At 35.6% G+C, this 27,342-nt stretch overlaps 2 protein-coding genes across 6 annotated transcripts in view; one reads left to right on the top strand and one right to left on the bottom strand.

The window, feature by feature from the left end:
- RO60 (Ro60, Y RNA binding protein) overlaps positions 1–3,886 on the top strand; it is a 29,373-nt gene extending 25,487 nt beyond the window's left edge. Inside the window, exons 6-9 of one of the 2 annotated variants that reach the window (XM_079107075.1) lie at positions 103–219; positions 977–1,090; positions 1,601–1,747; positions 3,569–3,886. In XM_079107075.1, coding sequence (XP_078963201.1) covers positions 103–219; positions 977–1,090; positions 1,601–1,747; positions 3,569–3,721 — 531 coding nt within the window. In that variant the 3' untranslated portion in view covers positions 3,722–3,886. The remainder of the gene's footprint in view (positions 1–102; positions 220–976; positions 1,091–1,600; positions 1,748–3,568) is intronic. The other variant, XM_079107076.1, reaches the window with a different exon arrangement.
- Positions 3,887–6,438: 2,552 nt separating this feature from the next.
- On the bottom strand, positions 6,439–20,497 carry GLRX2 (glutaredoxin 2). 4 transcript variants are annotated; one of them, XM_079107085.1, is made up of 5 exons: positions 20,120–20,319; positions 17,039–17,102; positions 13,132–13,308; positions 12,258–12,387; positions 6,439–11,901 (listed from the first exon to the last, which is right to left on the bottom strand). In XM_079107085.1, exons 1-4 carry the CDS (start codon positions 20,236–20,238, stop codon positions 12,259–12,261), a joined length of 489 nt encoding a protein of 162 aa, XP_078963211.1. In that variant the 5' UTR covers positions 20,239–20,319; the 3' UTR covers positions 6,439–11,901; position 12,258. The 4 variants fall into 4 exon arrangements, with proteins under 4 accessions (XP_078963211.1, XP_078963210.1, XP_078963212.1 ...); XM_079107084.1 differs by lacking the exon at positions 6,439–11,901 and having other exon boundaries at positions 12,139–12,387; XM_079107086.1 differs by lacking the exons at positions 6,439–11,901; positions 12,258–12,387 and adding an exon at positions 14,005–14,132 and having other exon boundaries at positions 13,172–13,308; positions 20,120–20,497.
- Between the last annotated feature and the right edge of the window lie 6,845 nt (positions 20,498–27,342).

Here is a 27,342-nt window from a genome sequence, read left to right as displayed (position 1 = left end):
AAGACCTTTTATCTTAGAGACTCTTTTGAATGAAAAATAAGGAAATAAAATTCTTATTTTAGAGTGTGACTGCTTTTAATGATTGTTTTGTTTTCTCTGTAGACAGTTGAGCCAACTGGAAAGCGTTTCTTGCTGGCTGTTGATGTCAGTGCTTCTATGAACCAAAGAGTTTTGGGTAGTATACTCAATGCTAGTACTGTTGCTGCAGCAATGTGCATGGTGAGAACACATAAATATTTTAAGAATGTTCACTTCTCTAAGAAATTGTTTACCATGGGTTAAATTATAAAGGGAGATATATCAGTAATCATTTTTTCACCTCATTTTATAGCTAAAGATAATTTTGTAAAGCAGTTTTAAGTGTATTGAAAAGCATTTCTAAGGAATAGTCAGAACTGAAATTTTAAATTATGCAACAACAAATATTAATGGTATTTTTGAGGAAGTAGTTAACACTTAAAAATTAATGACAAATGGCTGGGTTTGTAGCTCAATGGTAAAGTGCTTGCCTACCACGGGTAAGGCACTGGGGTCAGTTCTCAACACCACATAAAAAAATAAAGATAATTGTGTCCATCTACAGCTAAAATAAAAATATATATGTTTTTAAAAAGTTAATGGCAAATATCAGAAAATGTAGAGTCAGGAGAATTGTTTGAGTTTTTTTTTTTCCCCAACTGTGGATTTATTCCTAATTTAATAAAAGACATTCTTTCTTTGATTCAAAGGACAATTGTGAAAAAGCTTTTTATTTTTTTTTAAACCAGCTTATTTGTGTTTGTGAAAAGTCCCTTGAAAACTATATTACCATTGACTTATTACTATATTATTGCACAGTAGTGTAAGTTTAGAAATAAAACAAGCATCATAGTGGGATTTATTTTATTTTATTTTTTTAATAAAGACAAAGTTTATAAATTTCAATACTATATACTTCCCCCAAATCTGCTGAAAATTACTACCATTGAATTTTCAGGTTGTCACACAAACAGAAAAAGATTCTTCTATAGTTGCTTTTTCACATGAAATGGTACCATGTCCTGTGACTACAGATATGACCTTACAACAGGTTTTAATGGCTATGAGTCAGGTAAGAAAATTTTATTGTTTACTTAACATGAAAAAAAAAAAAGTACTTGGGCACTATGGCACACGCCTATAATCCCAGCATCTTGGGAGACTGAGGCTTGAGGTTTGCAAGTTCAAAGCCAGTCTCAGTAACTGAGCAAGGCCCTAAGCAACTTAGCTAGACCCTATATCAAAGTAGAAAGGGGTAGAGGATGTTGCTCTGTGGTTAAGTGCCTTTGGGTTCAATCCCTGGTACCAAAAAAAAAGAAAACAAAAAAATATTACTTAATACATATTATAGAATAATTTTATATTGACATCTTCCATGCTGTTTATCTATAAGAACAAATTGTTTTATCTTCTTGTGAGAAGCCACAAAATCAAAAAATATATGGGCTTTTTAGGGAAGGTATATATATGTGTATAGGCTATAAATAAAATAACATGAAAATTGTATTTTTAAGTAATTATTTCAGACATTTATGGATACTAGGGCAACTTTATTCTTATTCATGTTTTATTTCTGGGTTAGATCCCAGCAGGTGGAACAGATTGCTCTCTTCCAATAATTTGGGCTCAGAAGACAAACACAGCTGCTGATGTGTTCATTGTATTCACCGATAATGAGACCTTCGCTGGAAGCATCCATCCTGCTATTGCTCTGAGGGAGTATCGAAAGGTAAAACAGATTCTGTTGTTTCTCACCCAAATAATACTCCATTCTTTTTCATTGTTTAAAAAAAAAAATTATACACACACACACACACACACACACACACACACACACACACACACATACATACTAAAAGTAATTCCAATCTTTGTGTAGAAACTCAGTGTCAACTATGGACTCAGCAGTACTTGAAATTACAAAAAGTGGTGATTACAATATATAATTTATTTATTTAAACTAGTTGCAGTGCTAACTAACACTATTGCAAACAGTATTTTTGGTAATAAAATATTTATGTTGAGTATATCTTTTTTTTAATGATTCATTGTACTCTTTGAAAAATTAAAGTCTCATTTGTGAGATTTGCTAGCAACTACATAAAATTAAACAAAGCTATAAACTATACCCTAAGTTTTTTGGACATACCTATGTTCTAGTCAAGGCATCTTGACTGAGCTTCCTTTTTTTTTTTTTTTCCCCCTAATTTTTTTTTAGTTATCAATGGACCTTTATTTTATTTATTTACACGTGGTGCTGAGAATCGAACCCAGTGCCTCACACATGCAAGACAAGCACTCTATCACTGAGCTACAACCCCAGCCCCTGACTGAGCTTTCTTAATGACATAAATGTTCTATAACTGCATATTCCTGACTGAGCTTTCTTATATGACATAAATGTTCTGTAACTCACATTCCAATATGGTAGCCACTAATCATATAAAGCTGTTGAGCATTTAAAATGTGACTTGTGACTATAGGTAGAAACAGACTTGTTGATATAGATGTTGTTCTCAAAGTATGGTTTCCCTCCTAGCAGCCTTAGCACCACTTGGGACCTCATTATAAAGGCACATTCCTAGGCTCCATCTGACACCTTCTGAATCAGAAATTCTGTAGGTGGAACTGTTTTACCAAGCCTTCCAGGGGATTGTGATGCATGTGATTTTTGAGAACCACATGAGGGGGAATAGAATATGGATTTAATACAGCCTGAAGTCTGAGTCCTGAGTCTTTCTCTTCCACCATCTCTGAATCTGAGCAAATTATTTAACTGATATATGTCACAATACATATAGTACTTACCAAATTTTAGGGTCAGTACAACAATTACAATATATTATTTTAAAGAGTTCGTTGTACTGTCTTGTCAGTAGTTTACACTCAGTGATTATTGGTTTTTCTCAAATATTCAATTATTTTAACCATAAATGTAGAAGTAGAGAACAAGATCTTATGTAGAGCTGGGCATGGTGGCACTCGCCTGTGATCCCAGCGGCTCGGGAGGCTGAGGCAGGAGGATTATGAGTTCAGAGCCAGCCTCAGCAACTTAGAAAGGCCCTAAGCAACTCAGCAAGACCCTGTCTCTAAATAAAATATATAAAAGGGCTGGGGATGTGACTCAGTGGTTGATTTACAAAACTTATAAACCAAATGTTAATAATCCCAGAGATGTATTTCCTTTTTCCTTGTATTTATGTATATTCACACACATTATCCTACATTTGATACATTGATAAAAATGTCTGGCACTCCTGAATATCCTAACAGGTTTCATAATTACAAAGTCTCCAGTCTACTTAAAAATGTACTATGGAATCCATAAAACAAAAATATAGAACAAGGAAATTTAGGTAGGTTCTTTACACAATTTTGTTCTATACTCTTGTACACTCTAAAAGATTGAACCAAAATTTTTTTTTAAAATTGGCTTTTTAAATAAAAGGTATAGAGATTTTAAATTGTTATAATATTGGAAGTTCTTTGTGTTTTCTTACATATAACTTTTTATGTACTTACTGGGGTTTTTTTGTATTTTTTCCTACAGAAAATGAATATTCCAGCTAAACTGATTGTTTGTGGAATGACATCAAATGGTTTTACCATTGCAGACCCAGATGATAGAGGCATGTTGGATATGTGTGGCTTTGATACTGGAGCCCTGGATGTAATTCGAAATTTCACATTAGATGTGATTTAACCATAAACACCAGCATGACCTAAGAGGTCCATTTCCATCGCTGAAAATATGCAGCTACTTCCCACCTAATCTCAATCCAGTGAAGATAATAGTGCAGTATGTACATAGTTGAAAGTAACATTACCAAAAAAAAAAAAAAAAAAAATAGGAAGAAGGAAAAATAAAGATGAGCCCGAAGTTCTATCTACTAAACTAGTTCTTGGGAAGTAGCTTCAGGATATTATAGCTTCCTCTCTCTCACAGAGAACTTTTTGTTAATAGATAATATAAAATAGTCAAACAGTTTTGCTCTGGTGAATAATACATTTGTACTTCAAAAAGGTGATATCCTTTTTGTAAGTGGTTCCACATCATGTTACTTATTTGAGAAGTGCTTAATGTTTTCATTGGAAAAGGACAGCTCTGATAATATCCAGATACTCTGAAATGCACTAGACCATGTAACTGTGATGGAATATGAAACTCATCTGTAAAATTTTATATATATAGGCTAAAAAACTTAAGACACATGATTAAATTGTGAATGAGTTTTACAAATTCCTTTCAGAGTTTTCTAAGATCATATAAATAACAGCTTTCTTATTCAATGAAACAGATATTTTATTCCTGATGTTTTATTTGTAGTTGTAGTATCTGCTAACCATCAAGCAGAAAAACAATGGGAAACCCTAAGAATGTTACTGGGCCTGAAGAGGCTCTAAAGTTTGTGTTGGCTGTGGAATTGGTTTTCTTTATTGTTTTATTGCTGTGAGTGAGGTCTGTAACTGGACAGTGATTTCCTCTAAATAACAACATAGCCTCATGTAGTCATGTTCTTGTTTTTAATACAAATGGAAATAACATTTCAAGTATTTAAGTTCCCTATTCATAATCTTTAAAGTGTATAACAATTAGAATCTCAACTATAACTAGATTAGCCTTTTCCTTACTCTTAAGAATTTTTTTAATTACTTTTTCTAGTCCTTTATAAATGGGTTTTAAATGTTTTTTAATTGTAAACATGTCCACAATCCATTTTTATGGCAGAACAGTCTTTTTTGATAGGGTAAAGAAGTAATAAAGCAAGCTATGTCCTTCAGGTTTGAAAGACAGTCTTTTGAAAGAGTTGCACATTACAAACTAACCAGTCTGTAGGAAATTGCTATTTTTATGTTTTGCTTGTGTGCATTAAATTTCCTTTTCCTTACACTAACATGCATTATTTTCTTGAGCAAGTATCCCATCTTCATTAGGAAGTTTTAACATTAAAGCAGTCTGTTGAAATGTTCGTATTTTTCTCATAATTTTATAAAGGTTGTCTAAGCTGTTACATGTAACACTTGCATTTTTATGCATTGTTCTTTAAATATTAAATGAAGATTTTTTTTAGGGTTTTTAAAGCTCTTCTGTTAAATTTGTAGTTAAAGGTAAAACACTAGTAAATATATATTATAACCTTTTATGTGCTTGAGGATTATAGATTTTATGTTTTGGAGGAAAGGCAGGGCTTTAATAGTGTGAAGATTTGAATATTTCTTCTGTTTCATGGTAGGTTGGGGCTCTAGGAACATTAAGAAAAAAGTTTTTTTTTTCGAATGCATTTGGCATATTCATGCTGGCTTTGATGTTTAACCATTCCTGCAAGGCAACTAATAGCAGTTTTTAAAACTAGTAGCACTTATTTACCTAAGAGATTTTTGGTCCACAAAGCTAGTTACATCACCCACCCCACATATACATCATTTCTGGTTTTAACCCTCTATCAGGTATGGAATGAATTTAACAGCCACTTTTGATATGGTATTATATTCAGATCAAATTTGAAGAATCCAGGATCTTCCAAAATTAAAAATAATATGATCTTTTTATTCATAATAGAAATGTTAAATAGAATATGATATAAATGTTTACTTCTTCAGTTATGTGCTATTTAGATAGAACTTTCATACAAATATAGTATATCTAGGATCTAGTATTAAACCCATCAGGAAAATGTATTAGAGGTGACTTTTTGAAGCATTTAGATAGGTCTAATTAAATGGATTAGAGTAAGATTTAAGAAAGACAAATATGAAAGGAAAACAAAGAAACTACCAGAGAACATAATTTTAAATAATTTAACATAATTTCAAATCATGACACTTTAGAGCTTGAATGAAATCCTAGAAACTTAAAAACTAACTTTTGAATTTTGGTTGGAGACCCCAGATTCAAAACAGAATTTGATTCTCAAGCACTGTAAGTGACCTACAAATCTTGGTCTCTTCAATTCCCTTCCACTTTTCACTCCCCACAGCAAGGGAACACCGAATTAGAATAATAGAATTATTCTCATAAAATAGATTTATGGAAAATTTTTAAGGAAGTATATATACATGATTGCTTTAAGAACAGAAAAACAGATGTAAACATATCATTTTTAATTCATAGTAATCCTCAGGCACAATTAATGTTTTAATAAGTTATGTTGCTGTATAACAGTCCTATAAAAACAGTAAAAGACTTTACCTTATCATAAATAGAATGTACTTGAGTGATAAACAAGCTTTATTTTCTAGGATTACTGTTACATTAATATTTGGGGAAATACTGCTTTTAAAAGCAATCCTAAAGAGCTGGAGCTGGAGCTCAGTGGCAGAGCACTTGCCTAGCATATGTGAGGCACTGAGTTTGATCCTGAGCACCACATAAAAAATAAATAAAATAAAGGTATCATGTCCATCTACAACAACAACAAAAAAAAATCCAAAGCTGGGTGTGGTGGTGCACACCTGTAATCCCAGCAGCTTGAGAGTCTGAGGCAGGAGGATCAAAAGTTCAAAGCCAGTCTCAGCAACTTAGCAAGACCCTGTCTTAAAAAGGGCTGGGGATGTAGCTCAGTGGGCAAGTGTCCCTAGGTTCAATCCCTGCTACAAAAACAAACAATAACAACAAAAAAAAAAAATAATAAGAAAAATAAACTTTACTTCCTGGGTGATTACATATTTCCAAAATATAGTTGTAATTATAAAATAAAAAATTAACCTTAGTCTCACCTTTTCTTATTAGTTGAAATTCCTTGGAAATTCTATTTATTAAGACTGTTATATTAGTTAAGTAACTATTTTAAGAGAATGTTAGTGTGGCCATAGGGTAGTGAATGAAATTTAGTGTTACCCCATTGGAGCCTCTTTTTTGCTTTCTCACTGTGTGGTTGTAACCCAATTTAACCTGTTGTGTTTCAGTTCTTGTAGTTTTCATAAAGTAATGTTTCTGATGCTTAGATCATAGAAGAATTAGTGATTCATTATTTAAAAATTAAAACTGGGAAGAGGGTTCACAATACTAGTTAGAACTTTTTTAATTAAAAATATTCTTGGGGCTGGGAATATAGCTCCATTGGTAGAGTACTTGCCTTGCATGCACAAGGCCCTGAGTTCAGTCCCCAGCAACACACACACACACACACACACACACACACACACACACACACAAATTCTTGTTAACAAATGAGTTTTGAGGGATTAAAATGTTTTAGGAAACTAGTTCATTAGGCCAAATAATTTTTTTAAACGTTGCTGTTTAGAGTGGAAAAATGTAGAAGGAAGATTTTCACAGATGAAGTATTGACTAAAAATTCACTACTCCTTTAAAGGAAGAAATATATTCTAACTAACATCCTCTTGGGTAGATAAAAAACCCATATTCTAAGAGGATGCTATTAAACATTTGTATGAGCTTTTAAAATAACAAGTCTATGAATGATGAAATGCCATTATTGGGGTTCTGGTTTTTTCCTAGATTTTGCAAAAAAACAATATGTTCTGAAAAGATAAGGCAGAATTACTGATTAAATTTGAGGGTCTGGCAAGTGAGATGTTTAAAAGGTGGTAAAGTTATATCTAAACAGTAGATGAAGGCTAAATCATGATAATCTCTTGTCGAGTTTCACTTTGACCTTAAGATATCATTGTCACTTTTTTCAAGTCTAGTCTTGATCACAGCACAGATGGGGTGATTTAAGGTACTGTAATATACCCTCAATATAAACATGCACAAGAAAGATGAAGAAAAACTGATAGAGTAAGCTACGAAATTAGTATTTATTGTTTGGATTTTACTTGGTATGTGCCTGATGTCTGCTCCCTTTATCTTTTTTTTCCTTTTAAAAATCCTTTCTTCTTATATTTTTGTCATCTTTTTCTAGTCTTATCTACCTAGGTAATTAAATGACAGGAAAGTCACCCAAATTTAAGTGAGATAAATGTCTTGCAGGCTTTTTGTTTCATACAGATTTAAGATCATATTTTTTTCAAATTAATAATGGCAGGTCTCTTGAAACAATAATCAGATTGGTATATTTGCTCTCCAAATCAAGTTATAGTATAAAAAGGTATCAGATGTTTCCAGAAATTGTGGGGTCATTCAGTAAAATCAGTGATTCACGATTTGTAATTATAGATATACCTACCTGCATTGAAGGGAATTCCTCTAGTGCTTAAGCACGTGTAGGAAAATAATTTAACTACTCTAGCCAAGTGCGTTGGCTATAATCCCAGTGACTTGGGATGCAGAGAGGAGGATCAAAAGTTTGAAACCAGCCTCAGCAACTTGGCACATGCCCTCAACAACAAAAGGCAAGACCCTATCTCAAACAAAAAGAGCTGGGAACATAGCTTGGTTCAATACCCAGTACCAAAAACGAAAAGTAATTAATTACTCTTTAAGAAAATAGCATATCTCAGTTCATATTTCCATAACTGTAAAGACTAATGTCAAATCCTTGGCTTACTAAATATTTCACTGAGTATCTCTCCTGCACCCTGCCATAAATACACACAGCTTATAGCATAAAAAGCCTTGTAAATAACTTGTATTGAAATTAAATGTTTTTTAATTGGTACATTTTTATTTGGCTTTCTGAAAAATTATGGAATTAATTTTTAAAAGTGAACTCTAAGATAATATTTTTATGTAGAAAACTAATGTAGCTAAGCATACTTTTTGAATAAAATTATAATAAGTAGCACACTTTCCTAATCACTGAAAATACCAAGGTATATTGGGAAGTGGTAAAAAAGTGAATATGTGGGCTGGGGATATAGCTCAGTTGGTAGAGTGTGCCTACCTCGCATGCACAAGGCCCTGGGTTCAATCCCCAGCACCAAAAACAAAAAAGTGAATATGATGCAGAATTCTGTTCCTGAAATTTAGGTGATTATTTAAAATGAGAATGAATTTTTAACTACAATGAAAATCCACAAAAGCTTGTTTCACATCGTAAAGAGTGTTTTCCTCTTGCTTCTATTTTACTTAGTGCTTATATTCATATTTATTTAATGAACGTAGGTGACATTTAGTTTTACTTTTAAAACACTTAAATTTCTGCACTTTATAAGTTAGCAGAAATCTATACTTAACCAAATAGCAAATAAGTTAACATTTCTACTGGTTTCACTTAATGAACATTTGGACTATCAAGGGTAGTGAATGAAGTTAAAATTTTGCTATTTTGTATATAATATTACCACATGTAATTGTTGGAATAGTGTATCCAAACATTACTGAAACCTCTGTTTAAAATACCTATTAGATTTTATTTGCAATGTAAACTTTAGAATCCCTACATAACCAAATTAAATTTAAAATGTTATACAATTAGTGGATAGTAATGAGGAAAAACATTTTTATTGCACTGTTACTCTAAACTATATATATATAATTTGGTATGATGTGACAAGACATAAATTTGAGTTCAATTTTCTTATTTTTATTGCCAGTTTGTGAGTATGAAGAAATTATCCAAAGGGATGAGATATATGGAATCATCTTAAGGGGGAGGGTGGAAGTGGGGACTGTTATAATCTAATTCCAAACTGTCCATTTGCTTTATTAAAGGCTGAGTCCTTAATTGGTTGTTTGATAAATATTTAAATTATTAAGACTGTTGTCTGCATAGAATTAATTTAAATGTGTAAGAGCCTTAAAGTGAAAAAATGACCCTTTGATTGCCTTAAAATATGACTAGCTCTCCTGCACAGGCATACTAGTTACTTTGGGGTCTGTTTATTAAGTGATGCCTTAATAGTGTTCTAATGTTTCTGAAGTACAGAATTCAAAGAATCTTTTAGACCTTTTAATTTTACATAGTGAATGAGAATTTAACTGTTAAGTTTAAAACCTGATTGTACATTAGTAATTTAAACACTCAATAAGATACTCTGGGTACACTGATGTGTTATACATATGTGACTGTTAACATCAGTAATATTTTATGGTAGTTTAGTGTTTTTTATTGTTTTGTATAACCAGTTATCCAAGAAGCTGAATTTTATGACTGTAACATGACCTCCATGGACCAAGCTGTAATTTTAACATTATGAATGAAAAATACAGTTGTACAGTTCCAAAAATGATTTTTAAGGGAATATTTTGAAACAGAAAGCAAATGTTTTGTTTCAAGCCTACAAATTCAAAGTGAATATAGATTAAAACATTAAGACCATTGCAATAATAATATCCAGGTCAGTGATTTGATTACATTCACATTTTTACATTCACTTTGCCTTTCAAAGCAGGAATATTTTATAAAACTGAAAGAATACTTTCAGTTGTCAAGCTGGTGCTTAAAGGTATATAAAGTTTGACGTTTATCAAACATATTTGGTGTTTATTTCATTTCGAAGGAAAGAATCCTTAAGTGGGGGGCCACGGGAAGTTTTCTATGTTTGTTGATAGATGCTTTGTCAAGTCTTCCAAGTTTTCACTGTAAATAATACACCCAATGTAATTTTGCAGTTTTCTGATTGGAATGGATGAATATGTTAATGATTAAATTTATTTCATGATCAAAGTTTTCACCACTACTGTGAAATCTTGACTGCTTTCCAGCCTTGCAAAATACCCTACTGAATATAGGTTGAGTATCCCTTATCTGACATACTTAGGACAGAAGCATTTGGGATTTTTCAAGATTTTGGAATATTTGCATATACATAGAAGTAATATTTGGAGGATATTTCATATACCCATAGTCTGAAGGTAATTTTATATAATACTTTTAATGCACCTGCATTTCGATTGTGACCTGTCGTCAAGTATGGAATTTTTCATTTGTGGTGTCATGTCCAGGCCCACAAAGTGTCCAATTCTGGACCATTTCAGATTTTGGATGTTTGGATTAGAGATGCTCAACCTGTAATTCATTTTTGATGTGGAGTACAGGTGGGCACTATGTGAACTATTTTCGACCTGTTTATTATTGTAAAAACTGATAGGGGTACCAAATAAATACTATGCACATCATATAAATGTCTATTTATTTCTTTTAAAAAAAGAACTTTAAGGCTACATAATATGCTCTATATCTAAGGCCCTATATCTAAGGCTCTATATCTAAGTATTTAATAACTAACAAGGTAAAATTATGTTTTGATAATTGATATTGTCCTTTTAATGCCTCTAATTGCATGTAAGTATTATTTAATTAAAGTGTTATGGCTGGGGATTCTTTTCCAGTAGAGCTGTAAGTACAGATATCAAGACAGATTTAGTAAAATTCTTAAGTTTTAAACAATTTTTTATGAAAAGATTAACTCATAGTTGTTTTGGGGAAAAGTTATGCTAACAAAAATAATGAACTAGGCAAATAATTTGTAGAAATTATCAAAATTCCTGTGAAACTTTCCTGAAAAGTTATAAGGTCTTGAGATACAGCATAATGTCAAACGGTGAGAGCAAGTTGCATCAGAATATGCTCACCAAAACCTTAAAATATTTGGACAGTTTGACAGTTCAGTATTTAAAATCAAGAACGAGGCACATTGGCACATGCCTGTAATTCCTGCAACTGGGGAGCCTGAGGCAGAATTATTACAAGTTTGAGGCCAGCCTAGACAATTTAACAAGACCCTGTCTCAAAATAAAAAGTAAAAGGCTAGGGATGTATCTCAATGGAAAAGTGCCTCTAAATTCATTTCTGAACTGTTTTCAAAAGGTCATCTTTATACAATGCTGAAATCTTCCTCCTTTTAATTTCTGTTCCCTGGAACACTTATGTCATTAAATGAGTAATTTGGTTTCCCTAAGGTAAAATTCATTCCATCCATCCTACGAATTTTAGTTTGTCTTTTGCTCTAGAAGTAGAGTGTGAAGGCTTTTCACAATATGGTAGAAGACATCCTTACCTGATTTCACATTTGTTTTCAGTGAGAACCTTAAATCTGAAAGAAAATCACATCAATCCTTACTAATAAAAGCTGCACAAGGTAAGGAGTTAACTTCTGAATGCTGTAGGGAATGAAGAATTTCAAATGCTTATTACCTCCTAGCTCTAGGCTGTAAAATTCATATATAAATTCCTAATTAAATGCATTCTTATGATACAACTCCACCCTTTTAGTTATAAATACCATCTCTTACTCAAGAATTGGCAATTAAGATGAGGTTTCCACAGCAAATTTATTTTTCATTATTTTTAATCATGAAGATAATTCACATATTTAAAACATCCTCAAATATTTAAAAGACATTATCAGGTATTGTCACATTAACATTACTAGTCATGGTGAGTACCTACATTACTGAAATTCTTTCCTCTTTTTTAAATAACATTGATGAACTAGTGGTAGCAATTTCCCTTCTTTATGAAGCCTCTGAGTGTCAGTTGCACCTCCAATAAAAGTTCCATTGACAAATATCCTTGGAACCTGTTAGAAAAATAAAAGATAAATTAGGCCTAACCTTATTGTCAGAAGTATGAAATCATTTCTGATAATTGCTGACATTCATACCTGAGTACTATTTTTAGCCTGATTTTGGAGGAAAATGAAGAATGTGCCCAAGATGACAATCATGAAATGAGCTGATTCAAATTCAGGAAAATCTGATTCTAAAGGCCTTCCTCATAATCACTACGGTATATAATAAAAAACTAAAAGTATTTAATGTTCAAGTAGTTTTTTCTTACATATATTCACTAAAGGGGAAAAGTATATCATAAACTTCCATTCAAATATAAAAGAGGAAAATGGCAACATTGTGTATTTTTTTGGTGTTGCATATTAGAAAAATCCATAAAGAGTAAACATAGAGGAGGAAAGCATTCCTATTAGCACAGTAACTGAAGACTGATCCCTCTTTGTACTGTCCAAGTAAAAAAAGGAATAATACCTTTATCTTGAAAGAGGACCTTAAAAAACCATAGATAAGTGCTTATAACACCATCATCCCCTGTAATCCCAATGCCCAAGCAAGCACACAGTAAAAATAAAAACAAAATGAATTAACTCTGCTTTTCCCTATTACAAGACTCTGGTTTCCAAATTTGCCATTTCTTTATCCTTATAAGATCTTCAGAGAACATCTGGCTCACTTTTCCTAACACAAAATTTAGTCTCTAGGTGATCCCAGTCCCCACTTAATTATGATTGCACAGCTGTGGATATACTCACAGTTCTTTCACCAGTCATTTTGTGAAGAGCATCTTGAAACTGGCTCCCATATTCAAGCATGTCCAGTTCCACTGCTTTATAATTGACATTCATGTCATGGAAGATCTTTTTTGCCATGGTACAGTAAGAACAGGATGTTTTTGAGAAAATCACTACACAATTATCAGAAATTGTTTCCTGAAACAAAACCAAAAAAAAATCATTTTAATTCTGAACATTACCTTTTAGAAAGAAATTGGTAACAGAGTGGAAAAAGTGAATTTTACGGGTCTCATAACTCGGAAATCAAACTAGGTATCATCTGTTTTAACATCTGCAAAGTGAGGATATTATTCATTTCAAAGGGATGTTAGAAGAAGCAAAGATGTAACAAACAGAAAGTGCCTGGCAAGGTATAGTAATGACACTAACAAGTAACAGTAAGTCAATTTGTGAACATCCAACACTTAGGTGTGCAGAGCACTATTCTCAGCACTTTACTAGATCATTGAAAATTAATACTGAAGTAGGTCCTATTTTCTCAGTTTTGCAGGTGAAGAAAATGAGGCACAGCCAGGCGTGGTAGTACATACCTGTAATCCCAGCAGCTACGAAGGCTGAGGCTCAGTAATTTAGCAAGGCCACAGGCAATTTAGTGAGACCCTGTCTCAAAATGAAAAACAAGGACTGGTTCAATGGTTAAGTGCCCCTGGGTTCAATCCCCAGTATCAAAAGAAAATGAGGCACAGAGGTAGATAAAAAACTTAATAGTCCTCAGCTATCAATAGATGAACTGAGATTTGAGCTCAGGCAAATCTCACTCTATAGTCTAGACATGTAATCTCTATTACACTGCTTCTCAAGAGCAGGTGTTAAAAGGAATTAACTCCTTACCTCTTAATAACTTTCAATGATGTTATTTCTCCTTAAAACGAGGCTTTCACTAATCCAGGTATAGACAACAGCTTCCTCCTCCACTTCCATTCAGTCCTATATATCTTTGTAGTACAGAGCTGTCGGCACTATATTGATAAGGAATTCTTATATTATTGGTCCTGGAAAAGCTACTTCCAGAAATGCTGATTCAGTGGGTTTGAAGCAGAGGTGAGAAACGATTTTTTTTAAAAATCTACAATGGTTCTTTTAATACCAGCCTGGTTTGGAAATTACTCTCCAGGACTTTAACCAATAAGCCTGAGAATGCTGTGTATCTACATGACCCTTAAAGTTTGTTTTTTGTTCTTTGTTTCTAAATATTTTGATATCCTGGTCCTTGAAAAGATTTTAAACAGATAGGTTTGGCACTTAGGCATGTGTGTAGATTGTTCTTATATGAGTCATAAGCAGCACCTTGATGATGAAGGTGAAAAACAACATAGAATACCCAAAGTACTTCAGAAGTTACACCCACCCTTGGGTGTTAGAAGAGTCCTGAGTCATACAGCATAACTATAAGCTGATCTGTTTTGGGGAGATTGAACCCAGGGGTACTTACCACTGAGCTATATCCTCAGCCCCTTTAATTTTTTGAGACAAGGTCTAAGTTGCTTAGGGTCTTGCTAAGTTGCTGAGACTAGCTTTTAACTCAAATCCTTCTGCTTCACCCTCCAGGCATGGGCCATGCACCCAGTTTATTTTTAATGCTTTCTCATAATATTTAGTGTAAAATCCTCAGGAAGGGCCAGCCATACCAGAGATGTATTAATCCATTTTACAGATGACAAAACAGATTGAGAAGTTTGCAATACTTGGATTTGACCTAACCCCCTCACAACACCAAAACCAGTCATGTTGCCTCCACCATGGTGCCTTGGGTTATAGGTTCACTGAGGCCATGATTTGGATGAGATAATTCCAGAGTGAGCTGGAACTCAAGGTGACAGTGCCAAGTTTTCCTGAATCATCATGGTCTATTTTTATTTTAAGAGGCAATCCCAGCCCAGCAGCGTGGCGAGCACACCTGTAATCCCAGTGGCTCCAGAAGCTGGGGCAGGAGGACCAAGTTCAAAGCCAGTCTTAGTAAAAGTGAGGTGCTAATCAACTCAGTGAGACCCTGTCTCTAATAAAATACAAAATAGGGCTGGGGATGTGGCTCAGTGGCCAAGTGCCCTTGAGTTCAATCCCTGGTACCACCCCCCCAAAAAAGAGGCAGTCCCCTCACAGTAAGTTTCCACCCTTGCCATTATATTCAACAGCCATGAATTCAACTAAATACAGATTTTTTTTTTTTTTTTTTAATCTTTTTCAGTGCTGGGGATCAAACCCAGAGCTTCAAGCATGCTAGGCAAGCTCTCTACCACTACACCTCTGACCACCAGGGCAGAATTTTTTGTATGTGGTGGTAGAAGGTGGTGAAGAAGAGAGAGAAAGAAAACAATGGGAATGTTTTATAAGCTACTGGGAAGAAAAATATGCATACATATGGGAAAGTTTTTCTGAGGCAGAATTAACTAAGATTGACCATGAAAGAGAAGAAAGCAAGAACACAGAAGTATACAGGATCCCTGAACCATCTATGCAGTAACTACTGCATGCTAGGTTCAGTGTTATGATAGCTATTACATGTAACATGCACTGTACTCTGAGTAGCTACTATTTTTTATAAGTAGATAAAAGGTTAGTAAGCTGGATGTGGGGGCGCACGCCTGTAATCCCACTGACTCTGGAGGCTGAGGCAGAATGCTCATGAGTTCAAACCCAGGCTCAGCAACTTGGTGAGGTCCTAAGCAACTTGGCGAGACCTGTCTCTAATAAAATATAAAAAAGGGCTGTGCATGTGGCTTGGTGGTTAAGCACCCCTGGGATCAATCCCTGGTACAAAAAAAAAAAGGGGGTTTTAATAAAGAATTTGATTTTACCCAAACAGAGGTATGGCCTTTGTCCCTGGAGAAAAGCCCTTAAACCTTTGGAATTTCTTGAGTGACATGAGTGTCTTTGTTATTTATGGTGGGTGAAGGGACTCTCAGCCCACACCTGATGTTTGTACTAAGCAGGTAATGCATGGCAGGCCCCTAGGCCAGGTTAGAAAACCTGACCTTCAAACAATGGAGTTGGGGCTGGACCTGAGTTCAACCAGTTGGACAACAAATCCATCACCCACACCCTAAGTAATGAAGCTTCAGTAAAAACTCTGGACACTGAATCTCAGACGACCTTCCCTGTTTGACAATACTCGACAGATGTCACCGTCAGTATCGGAAGAGTAAAGCATTCTGAGGGCGATGAGAATTTCATATTTAGCACCCTTGAAAAATCTGTTCTCTGTATCTTTTCCTTTGGCTAGTTTTGATCTTATGCTTTCCCTGAAATAAAATGTAACTGGGTATAACAAAAAAAAAAAAAAAAAAAAAAAAAAAAAAGGAAAAGAAAGAAAGCAAGCTATTAACTGCCCAGGTCAAAATTAAACAGTCCCCCTGACTATGGACAGCTTGACTGGGTCAACAGTGGGCTTGAGGTGGGTATGATGAAAGATAACAGCCTTAGAGATCCAACCTGGAGTATACTCTTTGATGGAGTATAAATTCCATCAAGAATAAATCTCAGCCAGGTGCAGTGGCACATGCCTGTAATCCCAGCGACTCAGGAGGGAGGCTAAGGCAGAAGACTCACAAGTTCAAAGCCAGCCTCAGCAACTGAGTGAAACCCTGTATCTCCAAATATAAAATGGCTGGGGATGTGGCTCAGTGGTTAAGTGCCTCTGGATTCAATCCTTGGTACCAAAATAAAGAAATCTCATAAATTCTGACTACCAAAATGATGTAGGACTTCTTTGCCACATAAATTATGATAACAGATTTCAAAATAAATATCCATTTAGGAATTCATCTGCTGAACTTGTCATGTCTGGACAGCGAATATGCATAGTAAATGGGTAAGACAATTCTTCTGAAGAGAAAAAAATTTTTCGTGTACCTCCCACAACACTCACTTGGATTTGGTTCACAGGAGTAGTTTCTGACTTCCCCAAAGATGATGATGTGCTGTTTCCCATCCTAAAAGGAATTTAAAAAGGCAATGCAGTTCATTAAATGATAATCTACCACAAGTTCCATTTCAAAACCTTAAATATAAACATTCAAATACATAAAATAGAAAAAAGTTTTACTTATCAATTTATTTACAAAGCATTAGGTTACTAAAACCAAAAGGACCTGTGTTCTTAACTATGGTCCTTATTCACTTGATAAAATCACATTTACTGTATTTAAAATTCAGCACAACCTTTCTCATAAATCCATAACCACCAAATTTCAAACATTCTGTCCTATGAATGGCCTGACCATGGGTTAAAACACATGATTTTCATTTCTTTAAAATATGCAAAAATTCCATGAACATCTGAAGCAATGAACTCTCAAAGAGATTCAAGAATTTTAAGAAAAATAGGTAACTGAACAAGGTTCTACAGCTCCTACGTTTTCCAATCCACAAAATCTGATGAACAAGAATCATTTTCACCTCAAAGAGTTTTGTGAGGATTAAATAAATTTATATGCAGAAAGCAGAACTGTGCCTTCTGCACAGTAAAGTTCAAAAACATGTGATATTACTATTATTAGTTCCTGATTATCTCAGTATTTATTATCTAAAACCCAGCTGTTGGGAGCTTGTAAAAGGAGGCATTCATGAACAGGAAAATAGTCACTAAAAACTGACCAGTTAAACATCAACATATCTCTCTTCTTAGCCCTAGAACCTTTCTTTCCTTTATCCACTCATCTTTTATATTCAGCCATGCAACTGCATTGTAGAAGCAAATCAGACATCATGATGCAAACTAATTGCAGAATGAAATCACTAATCTTTTAAAAAGAATTGATATAATAAATGTTTTCTAAGATAACTATTTTAAAATCTTAGGAGTAATAAAGTAGGACAAGCTGGGTATAGTGGCATAGATTTGGAATTCCAGCTACTGAGACAGGAGGATCTCAAGTTCAAGGCCAGCCTGGGCAATTCTGTCTTGGAAAAAAGAGAGAGAGTAGAACAAAGGACTGAAAGCTCAAATATTATTTCTAAATGTTTTCCTTATTATTATATTGCAAAATTCAAATTTTGATATAAGAAAAAAATGCTCCCATCCAAATCAATGCTCCATTCTTCATGAGTTATTTAAAATAAAAATGTCACTAAATATGAAATTAAACTGTTTTTAGTTGTTACATGAATGCCATATTTCAAAGGTTCCAAAGCTTGCTTTTTTTTTTTTTTTTTTTTTTTTTTTTTTTTTTTTTTTGTACTGGGGTTTGAACCCAGGATCACCTAAGGACTGAACCACATCCCCAGCCCTTTTTATTTTTTTATTTTGAGACAGGGTCTCCCAAGTTGTTTAGGGCCTTGCTAAGTTGCTGAGGCTGGCCTCAAAGTTGTGATCCTCTTGTCTCAGCCTCCTGAGTCCCTGGGATGACAAGTGTGCAACACCACAAATGGCAAAGCTTTTTCTTTTTTTAAAAGAATTGTATAGTGGGGCTGGGGTTGTGGCTCAGTGGTAGAGCACTTGCCTAGCATGTGTGAGGCACTGGGGTTGATTCTCAGAACCACATATAAATAAATGAATAAAACAAAGGTCTATCAACATATAAAAATTTTTTTTTAAATTGTACAGCATGAAATTTTAGTCCTGTTTTAGGAGATTCCATTTTAAATGACTTTTTCAAGTACATGTTATCCTTGGATGAGGAGGAGGCAGCTTTGAGAAGAAAAAACTGAGTTTGTAAAGACTTAACAGAAAAGGCTAGGCAGTCGGTGCTGACTTGGACCTAAGGAACTCTAGATAGGATAAATTTGCAGTTTTATTTGGCTTATCAACTAAGAAAACAAGTCCCTTTCATCTCACGTGGGGTACTCAACTGTCATCCCCAAACCATTTACTAAGGCATTTACTACTGAAGTATCAGCTCCAGTAGAACTTTCCTGAGAATGTTTTCTTGGCTAGGGAGAGAGCTAGATGTACTCTAAGATATCACCTGCTTCCCTGTCAAATTTCTGGAACGTACCCTTCCCCTTCAATTTTTAGTTGAGCTTCCTAAAAGCTAAAACCAGCTTTTAAGGAAAGGGGCATCCACGAAGGAAGTAACTGCACAATAATCATTTCACTTCAGCATTGATAAAAAGCCTACTAATTTGATAAAGCATCTATTCAGCAGTAAGTAGTAAAGTGCTATATATATCTGCGATATATACACAAGGGAACCACTGGGTCTCAAGGACCTGTCAATCAAATAGTGATTAGCGCTTTCAGGAGAGGCTCTGTAGCTCCTTCTGCAAAATCCCTACAATCTTGCAAAACTAGTTCCTAGATCATCTATAAGGAAAGATTACAAGGCCCAAGGATGGATGGGCCCTGAAAGACCCCAGGTAGCCTCTGGCTGAACAGACACCTGTGGCGTGGGCGGGTTCAATATCAGCCAAGGCAGTCAGTGGGTCTTGGCCGCCAGTCTGGCTGCCGCGGGGTACTCCAAGCAGGGTAAGAATGGAAACATTGCCGTGTTCCAGCCAGAGGCAACCGGCAACATCTACGTGAAAGTCACAGTCGCTATCCTCAAAGCCTTGGCCATTTAGTAGGATCCTCGCCTTCACTTCCTGCGGTAAGGTTTGCCAGATTTAACAAAGGGCGATCGATTAAATTAGAACAATGAATACCCTTCGTTTTCAGTAGGTCCAGTGCCATACTTAGGACATGGTTATACTAAGATTCATTCGCTGTTTATGTGAAACTGCAAATCATTAGGGCGTCTTGTATTTTTATCTAGCAACCCACAGTAGGGTGGTCCAAGCCAGTACGACTCGAGTACTTTTAACCCAGGCGTCCCGGGATCCTTAAATCGATAAAACCGCTGAGGACACCGCTTCCCCTTGCATCCTGGGCCTCCGCTGGTAAGGACTCAGCGCCGGCGCGAGGGCCCCAGTCGCCCACCCGGCGCGGGAGGAAGCCCCAGCCACCCGCTTCATCCAAGTCCCCGCGAGGCCTCCGCGCGCGCAGGGCCTGTCCTGCAGCCCTGCCGCGTACCCAGGGGCTGCAGCTCCTGCAGCTCTGTGGGCTCCCGCCGCCCCGCCGTGCCGCCCTGCAGAGCAGCTCCCACTCCGGATCAGCCGCGTCCCCGCCGACACCGCGCAACGCCAGGGCATGGTGAGACCTCCGCACAGCCGCGAGCGGAGGCGCTGGGGACCGCGGCGCCGCAGAGCCCGCCTCCCCCGGCCGGCCCCGCCCCTGCCCGCCCGGCCGCGGCGCCGCCGGGACCACCCGGCCCCGCCCCGCCGGGCTGTCCGCGCCGCCGCCGGTCTCATAGGCGCCTTAGCGTGTCCGGCCTCCGGGCGGTGGGAGAGCGGGCGGCCCCGAGCGCAGGACCCGCGAGGCCCGGCCACGTGCGAGCCTCGGTCCCCAGCGGCCTGCTTGCTCACCTGCGGACCTCCGGGCTGCGCCCTAACCCCGCTCCTGATGCTTTCAGGGCTTGGGAAGCTCGTAAAGGCCCACAGGCAGGCGGAAACCGTGAAGGAGGATGGTGGCCAACATGCTGGCGGGACCAAGAAGGAAAATACTAAGTGTCCGAAATAGAGTCAAAGTGCCTGGGATGTTTACATGAGGATGGCAGCACGGTCACAACTTCCTGTCGGGCAGGTTTTCCGTGTGGGTGAAATAAGGCTGAAAGCCATCTTCAAATTAGGTCATGGAGCCAAAGCCCATATACCTCATGGGGATATTGGATTTTACACGCAGTTGGAAGAAAAACGCAATCCAGGGTTGGACGGTCCTTTCAAAGAAAGCAAAGATTGTGTTTTCAAGATAAAAATGAAGCTAGGAAACAAAATAGCCCAGAGATGTTTCCTGGTGACTTTGAAAATGGGCAAGAGCTGTTAAGGACAAGATTGTCTAAGCTACTCAGTGATGTAATAATGGCCCTTTATGCGTTTTTGTATTTTTATCTACTGAGGACGCTGAAACCTGTCAGTCAAAGGTCAAGGGGTATGTCTAAACTTCTAAACAATATTAAAACAATCCAGATCGTTTGGGGTCCTTTGTGCTGAAGTAAAGTTAAGATTCATGTTACCATGGCACAAAAATAGAATTTTTGTTTCTGACAGTTCATTTCCTACGTTTCCATGGGCCGTATTTCATTACTTCATAAAAGGATGAAACTTAATTTCAAGCACAAATACCTCCAAAGGGTGTCATTTTTCATAAACCCATATTTAATTTTAAACGTTGACAGTATGTTTTCTGTAATGCTGGAGGAAGTTTTTTGGTTTCGGTTTTGTATTTTTTAGTCAAAAGATGACTATTTAGGAAACACTGTTATTTTGTTTAGAAATAAAATTTCACCTAACTTTGTTTTACAAAATAAAGACCATTCTACGTTGAAACAATCACATTGCAATTTAATTGTAATACCTGTATAGATGGATGATGTTAAATACAGAATTTGCTGAAGTTATTTTTAATGGATCTCAGAATGTAAGTATTAAAAGCAGTATGCCTGACCTAAGCATAATTTATTGATAATTTTCAACAACTTTGTGCTTCGCAGGGTAGCTTCAGAAATGATGGTTTGGGGTCATACTCTAGTAGCACATTAAGAAATATGCTGGCAGAGAAGAGAATAATGGTTGTTGAGGGTTGGGTGAAGGGGGAAACATGGAGATATTAGTTAAAGGATACAGAGTTTCAGATATGTGAGATAAATAAATGGAGATCTAATGTACAGCGGTGTGACTGTACAAATAGTTAAAAACTATTATACTCAAAATTTGCTGTGTATAGATCTCAAGTGTTCTCACCTCAAAAAGGAAAAAAAGGTAATTAAGAGGAGTGATGAATATGTTAATTAGCTTGATTGTGGTAGTTACTTTGCAATATAAATGTATATTAAATCATCAATATGGGGTTGTGGCTCAGTGGTAGAGCACTTGCCTAGCACATGTGAGGCACAGGGTTTGCTCCTCAGCATCACATTAAAAAAAAACAAGTTATTAAAAAAAATTTTTAAAACTTATCGAGTTGTATTGGACTGGTGGCACACACCTGTAATCCCAGCTACTTGGGAAGATTAGAAGGATCACAAATTCAAGGCCAGCCAACTTACCTGGGTATGAAGCTCAGTGCTTCCCAAGCATATGGGAGGCCCTGAGTTCAATCCACATTACCCACTCCCAAATCAAGTTGTACACTTTAAATCTAAGCATTTTTATTTGTCAGATATATCTCGAAAAAGCTAACATAAAGAAAAAAAACATTCCGGCTCTTCACTTACTTGTTTGTCATGAACACAAAGGGTGGTGGCTAATATAATTAGATCAAGAATATATTGGTAAGTACAGCCTCATGGCTTCTATAACATTTTTCATGCTCTCAGCAAGGTATTGATAAAACTTCTGAGATGTCAAATTTAAGGACCAGAGGATGGAAGAGACGAGAAAGTTAATCAGTTAACAACTATAGTCCCAACCAACAAAAACTTCCCCACATTCCCAAATGTGTGTTGAAACCTTGATTCAAGTCTAAAGCGGTCAGACCAGCAGTCACCACATCCTGCTTACAACCAAAGGCAGTCCAGAAGCAACAAGTGCTTCTCCTTTTGAACTGCCTTATCCAAATACATTTAATTAAAACAATTTGTGCTTTCCTTCCCTATAAAAATGCATTTGCATTATAAAAATAATCTTGGCTTATAACTCTGGACGACTTCTTTCCAATAGTTTTCTAACCTCACTGCTGAGAGCTGTGGGAACTTGTCCCAGGACCCATTTCTTTGTTGCTGGCATCCAGAACAGCTTTCAACCTCTTTTATTTCAGAGATCCCTCAGTTTTGATTTAACAGTTTCAACTTTAAAAAATTAACAGATCTTTGGAATTTCTTTCAAACTTGTTTTCTATAGCTTAAATTATCAATTAAAGTTCATACATTTTGTTTGACACAGAGCAATTTTATCCCCCACCTAGAATTGGAAGTCACTCAGATCAATAAATTATGAGATTCAATTGAAAAGTCCTCTATAGTGAGTTCAGCTTGTGTACCTTAGGTATCTGGGAACCTTTCCAGATTCTTTCTCTGAAGAAACTTTTTTTTCTTAAACAGGAGCATGATTGTGAATGCTCAGGGGCCAGCTATTATGTTAGCTTCCTAGGGCTGTTATTTAACACATTTCTATGAAACAGAAATTTATTCTTTCTCATTTATACAGGTCAAAGTCTGAAATCTTCCAAGGCCTTGTTTCTTTGAGAATCTACTGAAGGGGAGAATTCATTTGCTTCCTCTGGTATCATCTGGTGGCTCCAGGTGTACCGTGGATCTCTTGATTATAACATGTCTTCAATCTCTGCCTTCGTCTTCGTAGCACCTTCCCTGTGATAAGGACTCTTCTGATTAGATTTAGGACCAACTAGGAAAATCCAGGATGCCATCATCTCAAAATCTGTAACCAGATTGTATCTGCAAAGACTTCAGTTTTCTAAACAAGTTACATTCACAGTTTCCAGGAATTTGCTCAGGTATTTGGGAATTGAGAGGGAACAATTTGTTCAACTTTGCACAGCTACAGAATCCAAAACATTCTAGAAAAAAAGTCTGATATCTCATTGAAGTCGTTTGTTAAAATGCTGTGAATTTTGCACTATAATCATATTGTATTTTATACTGTTATGCATTCGTCATCTACCATGTCAGTCACTGAGTCCTACACTCAGGATAAGACATGATTCCTGCCCTGTAGAGATAACATTTTATCTCCCCTCCAGTTTTTTGAACATGGTGTTAAATTCATGGTTATAAAGATGTGTTATATCTTTACTTTGGCATCACTGTTAAAAACCCCAATTTGAAAGATGTAAATTTATGTGTGCCCTATGCACTATATTGTACTGAACAATGTATCCCTCTTGTGTTTTCTTCCCCAAATACACTGCAGTTGTAACTGAAATCAGACTCATTAAAAACCATTACTGAATTTTTTGTAAGCTTTTTGTCAATATAGAGTTTCTCATTCTACAAGTACAAAAATTATATAACACAGTGTTATTGCATGAGAAAGTTTGAGAACTATTTGTTTTTTCAAGCAACCAATTCTCCAATTCTGCTGGGTGTCCTATAATTTAATTCAATTATGACACTAACTACCCAAAGTTGATACAGACACCACAGGTTAAGGACTCAGTCTAATAGGACTGTCCCCCAACCCCAGCATCAGACACCAACTACAAATGTGGTTTCCAGGCTACCTGCACTTCTGCCTGGCTGACTACAGATTCAGCCATTCCCTTGCCCTCCTCTCAGTTTCAATCATTTTCTTGAATGACTCACAGAACTTAAAAAGTACTATGCTTACCATTTAAGTCTTATTATAAAGGATACAACTCAGGGCAATCAAATGGTAGAGTTAATGCCTGGAGAAAGATATGAGGGGTAGAGGGCTGGGCACAGAGCTTCCAAGCTCTCCCTCTTTCCACGAATACCACCCTCCCAGGAAATCAATATGTCCACAACCTATAATCTCCTGGAAAACTTGTCATTCAAGAGTATTCATCAAACTTTCATTTGTAGGCATAATTGATAAAATCATTGACCATTGGTGATTTAATTCAATGTTCCACCTTCTCCCTTTCCCCCCTCTGTCTGGGTGGTAGGTTGGAATGTCCAACCCAGTTCAGCTTCTCCTTTGAGCTTCTCTAAGGACCCACTTTGAATCACCTCTTTAGCTTAAGTATAATGGAAAAGGGCCCATCATAAATGACAGAAGACACTTTATTCGGGAAACTTTAGTAGGTTTTTGCCTGGAACCAAACCCAAGTCAAAGACCCTGTAATATTGTGTTTTTTTAATCATACCACAGGACCTATCTGATCTTTTATGAAAACCTGGGTATAAAAGACCATCCGTAACAAATGGAGGTCTCAGATGTTACTTGAAGTTCTCACATTCAAGAAGGTGTACAGCTCAGGTTCCTAACTCAAAAATGAAATCTATAAGTACATAGCTCTCTCAAATAGATTAAAATATTTGCTAGCATAGTGAGAAAGGAAGGAATTATTTAAGGATTTATTTATTTTTTTAAGTGTCTAAACCAAAAGATATTTAAATGTTTTGAGTTCAAGAATAAGAGAAAGGAGCTAAGTGGTAGAGCAGTTGCCTCGCACATGCAAGGCACTGGGTTCAGTCCTCAGCACCACATAAAAATAAATAAAGACGTTGTGTCCATCTACAACTAGAAAATATTTTTAAAAAAGAATAAGAGAAAGGAAATCAGAGAGTGGATATTTTCTATCTTTATTATAGAATTGGGCACAAAACATTCCTAAACTAATTATTTCCTTTTATACTTGCAAAGGAGATGAAAGATATATCATAGATTAGTGGAACTGCTGTTAAAGAATGTGATCACTTCACCACTTCAATGCTCTGAATAATTAGTATCCAGTATGCCATCAATAATAGATTTATTTAAAAGACTTTTATTTCTCTCCAAGTACCACTTCCATCCCTATGTATCATTTTTATATACATATAATGTATTTTCTTAAGTCTTTGGGTCAATAAACGTGGAATGACAAGACCAGGAAAAATGTTTTCTTCTGAAATGTGAGCAAGTCTTGTAACACATAGGTCTTTGGGGAACGTTTGAAATCCAAACTACAGCAATAGTACAGAAGGTTTTAACTATTGATAGAGAAAAGTGAATTGGTGTGTAGAAAAATCTAAGACACATAGTATAAATAATTCATGCTCATAATCTAGTAAGATTACTTGGTTAACACTGAAGAGTGAGATATTTCAATGGCATTTCAAAAATAAAAGTTATGTAGCATTCTTATCCCACTGAATCTCTCTGATGTACTGTTTAATACTAATTGGAGCTGGGGTTGTGGCTCAGTGACAGAGCAGTCACCTAGCATGTGTGAGGCATTGGGTTCAATTCTCAGCATCACATATAAATAAATAAAAACAAAGTTCCATCAACAACTAAAAATTTTTTTTAAATAATAAAGTGTGAGAGAACAGTGAATAAGAGCACATCTATTCAAATTACCTTAAACTTAATATATAATTCTGCTTTAATCTCACAGTCCTTTCCCGATGAATTTATATGAAATAGCAGCATTTTTATTCTGCTTCCTTCTTCTTCATGTCATTTATCACCAACCAACTTGTATATAGGTGTATATATTTGTGTTGTTTCCATTTATTGTCTTTCTCCCCAGGAAAAGTAAAGCAAAAAAAAATGCAGGGAATTAATTTTGATATTGCTGGCTTCCACAAAATAAATTTATCTAGGAAATTGACCTATTTTTAAATAGACTTTACATTTCAAGATTATTATTGCAAAAATAAAACATAAAAATTTATATGTTTTGAAAATGAATAAGTGATATAATGAAGTATAAATAAATTCATGCTGGAAATTTAATAAAATTTGTTATCACTGAAGGCTGATAATTTTCAGAGAAAAAGAATGATAATCTTACTATTCATATAGCATTCATTAACTTAAAATTTATTGATTTCTGCAATACAAATATGAAAAAGAAGAGAGAACTGCAATAAGAAGTTATCTAATCAAACTTTTCTATTCTAGCTACTTTTTATCTAATAAATAAACAGCTTATAAATATTATTCAAGATATTATACACAATACCTAACATCCTGCACTCCACATCCCTATTAGGGTTTTATTTTTCCTTCAGAGTGTTTGTCTCCTCTTGACATTGTATGTATGTTTGCAATTATATTTATTATTTGTCTCCACCAGAAGGCAGAGGCTTTACTACTGAATTCCCAGATCTAGAACTAGGCAAACCATACTATCGATGTTCAATGAATACTTGATAAATGCATGAATTACTTCATTCATAAGTATACATCATAATATTTTAAGTATACAACATAATATTTTAACTTAGCTGTCATCAAAATAAAATGTTGGAGCTGAAGAAATAGCTCCTTTTGGAGAGTGCTCACCTAGCATGCGCAAGGACCACGGTTCAAATCCCTGGCCGCTCAAATGAGAAAAAAAAAATAAAATAAAATAAATAAAATGTTATTATATAAAACATTTTTATCTCGGATGGTATAATTGTTTCACTATTATTTACCTTATGTTTCAATTCTGTTTTTCCAGTCACAGAAAAATATTTAACTCTACTATTTCAGAAAATAAAATCATATTATCATTTGCTTGTTCGTATTTGTTCATCTTCTAATTCCTTGTCTGAATATGCAAAGAGAACCAAATGGCATTAGTAG

This window comes from Sciurus vulgaris, assembly GCF_902686455.1.
Source record: "Sciurus vulgaris genome assembly, chromosome: 12".
Lineage (NCBI taxonomy): Eukaryota > Metazoa > Chordata > Mammalia > Rodentia > Sciuridae > Sciurus > Sciurus vulgaris.
The sequence above is the reverse complement of the archived record's forward strand: the minus strand, read 5'-3'. Positions and strand labels throughout refer to the sequence as shown.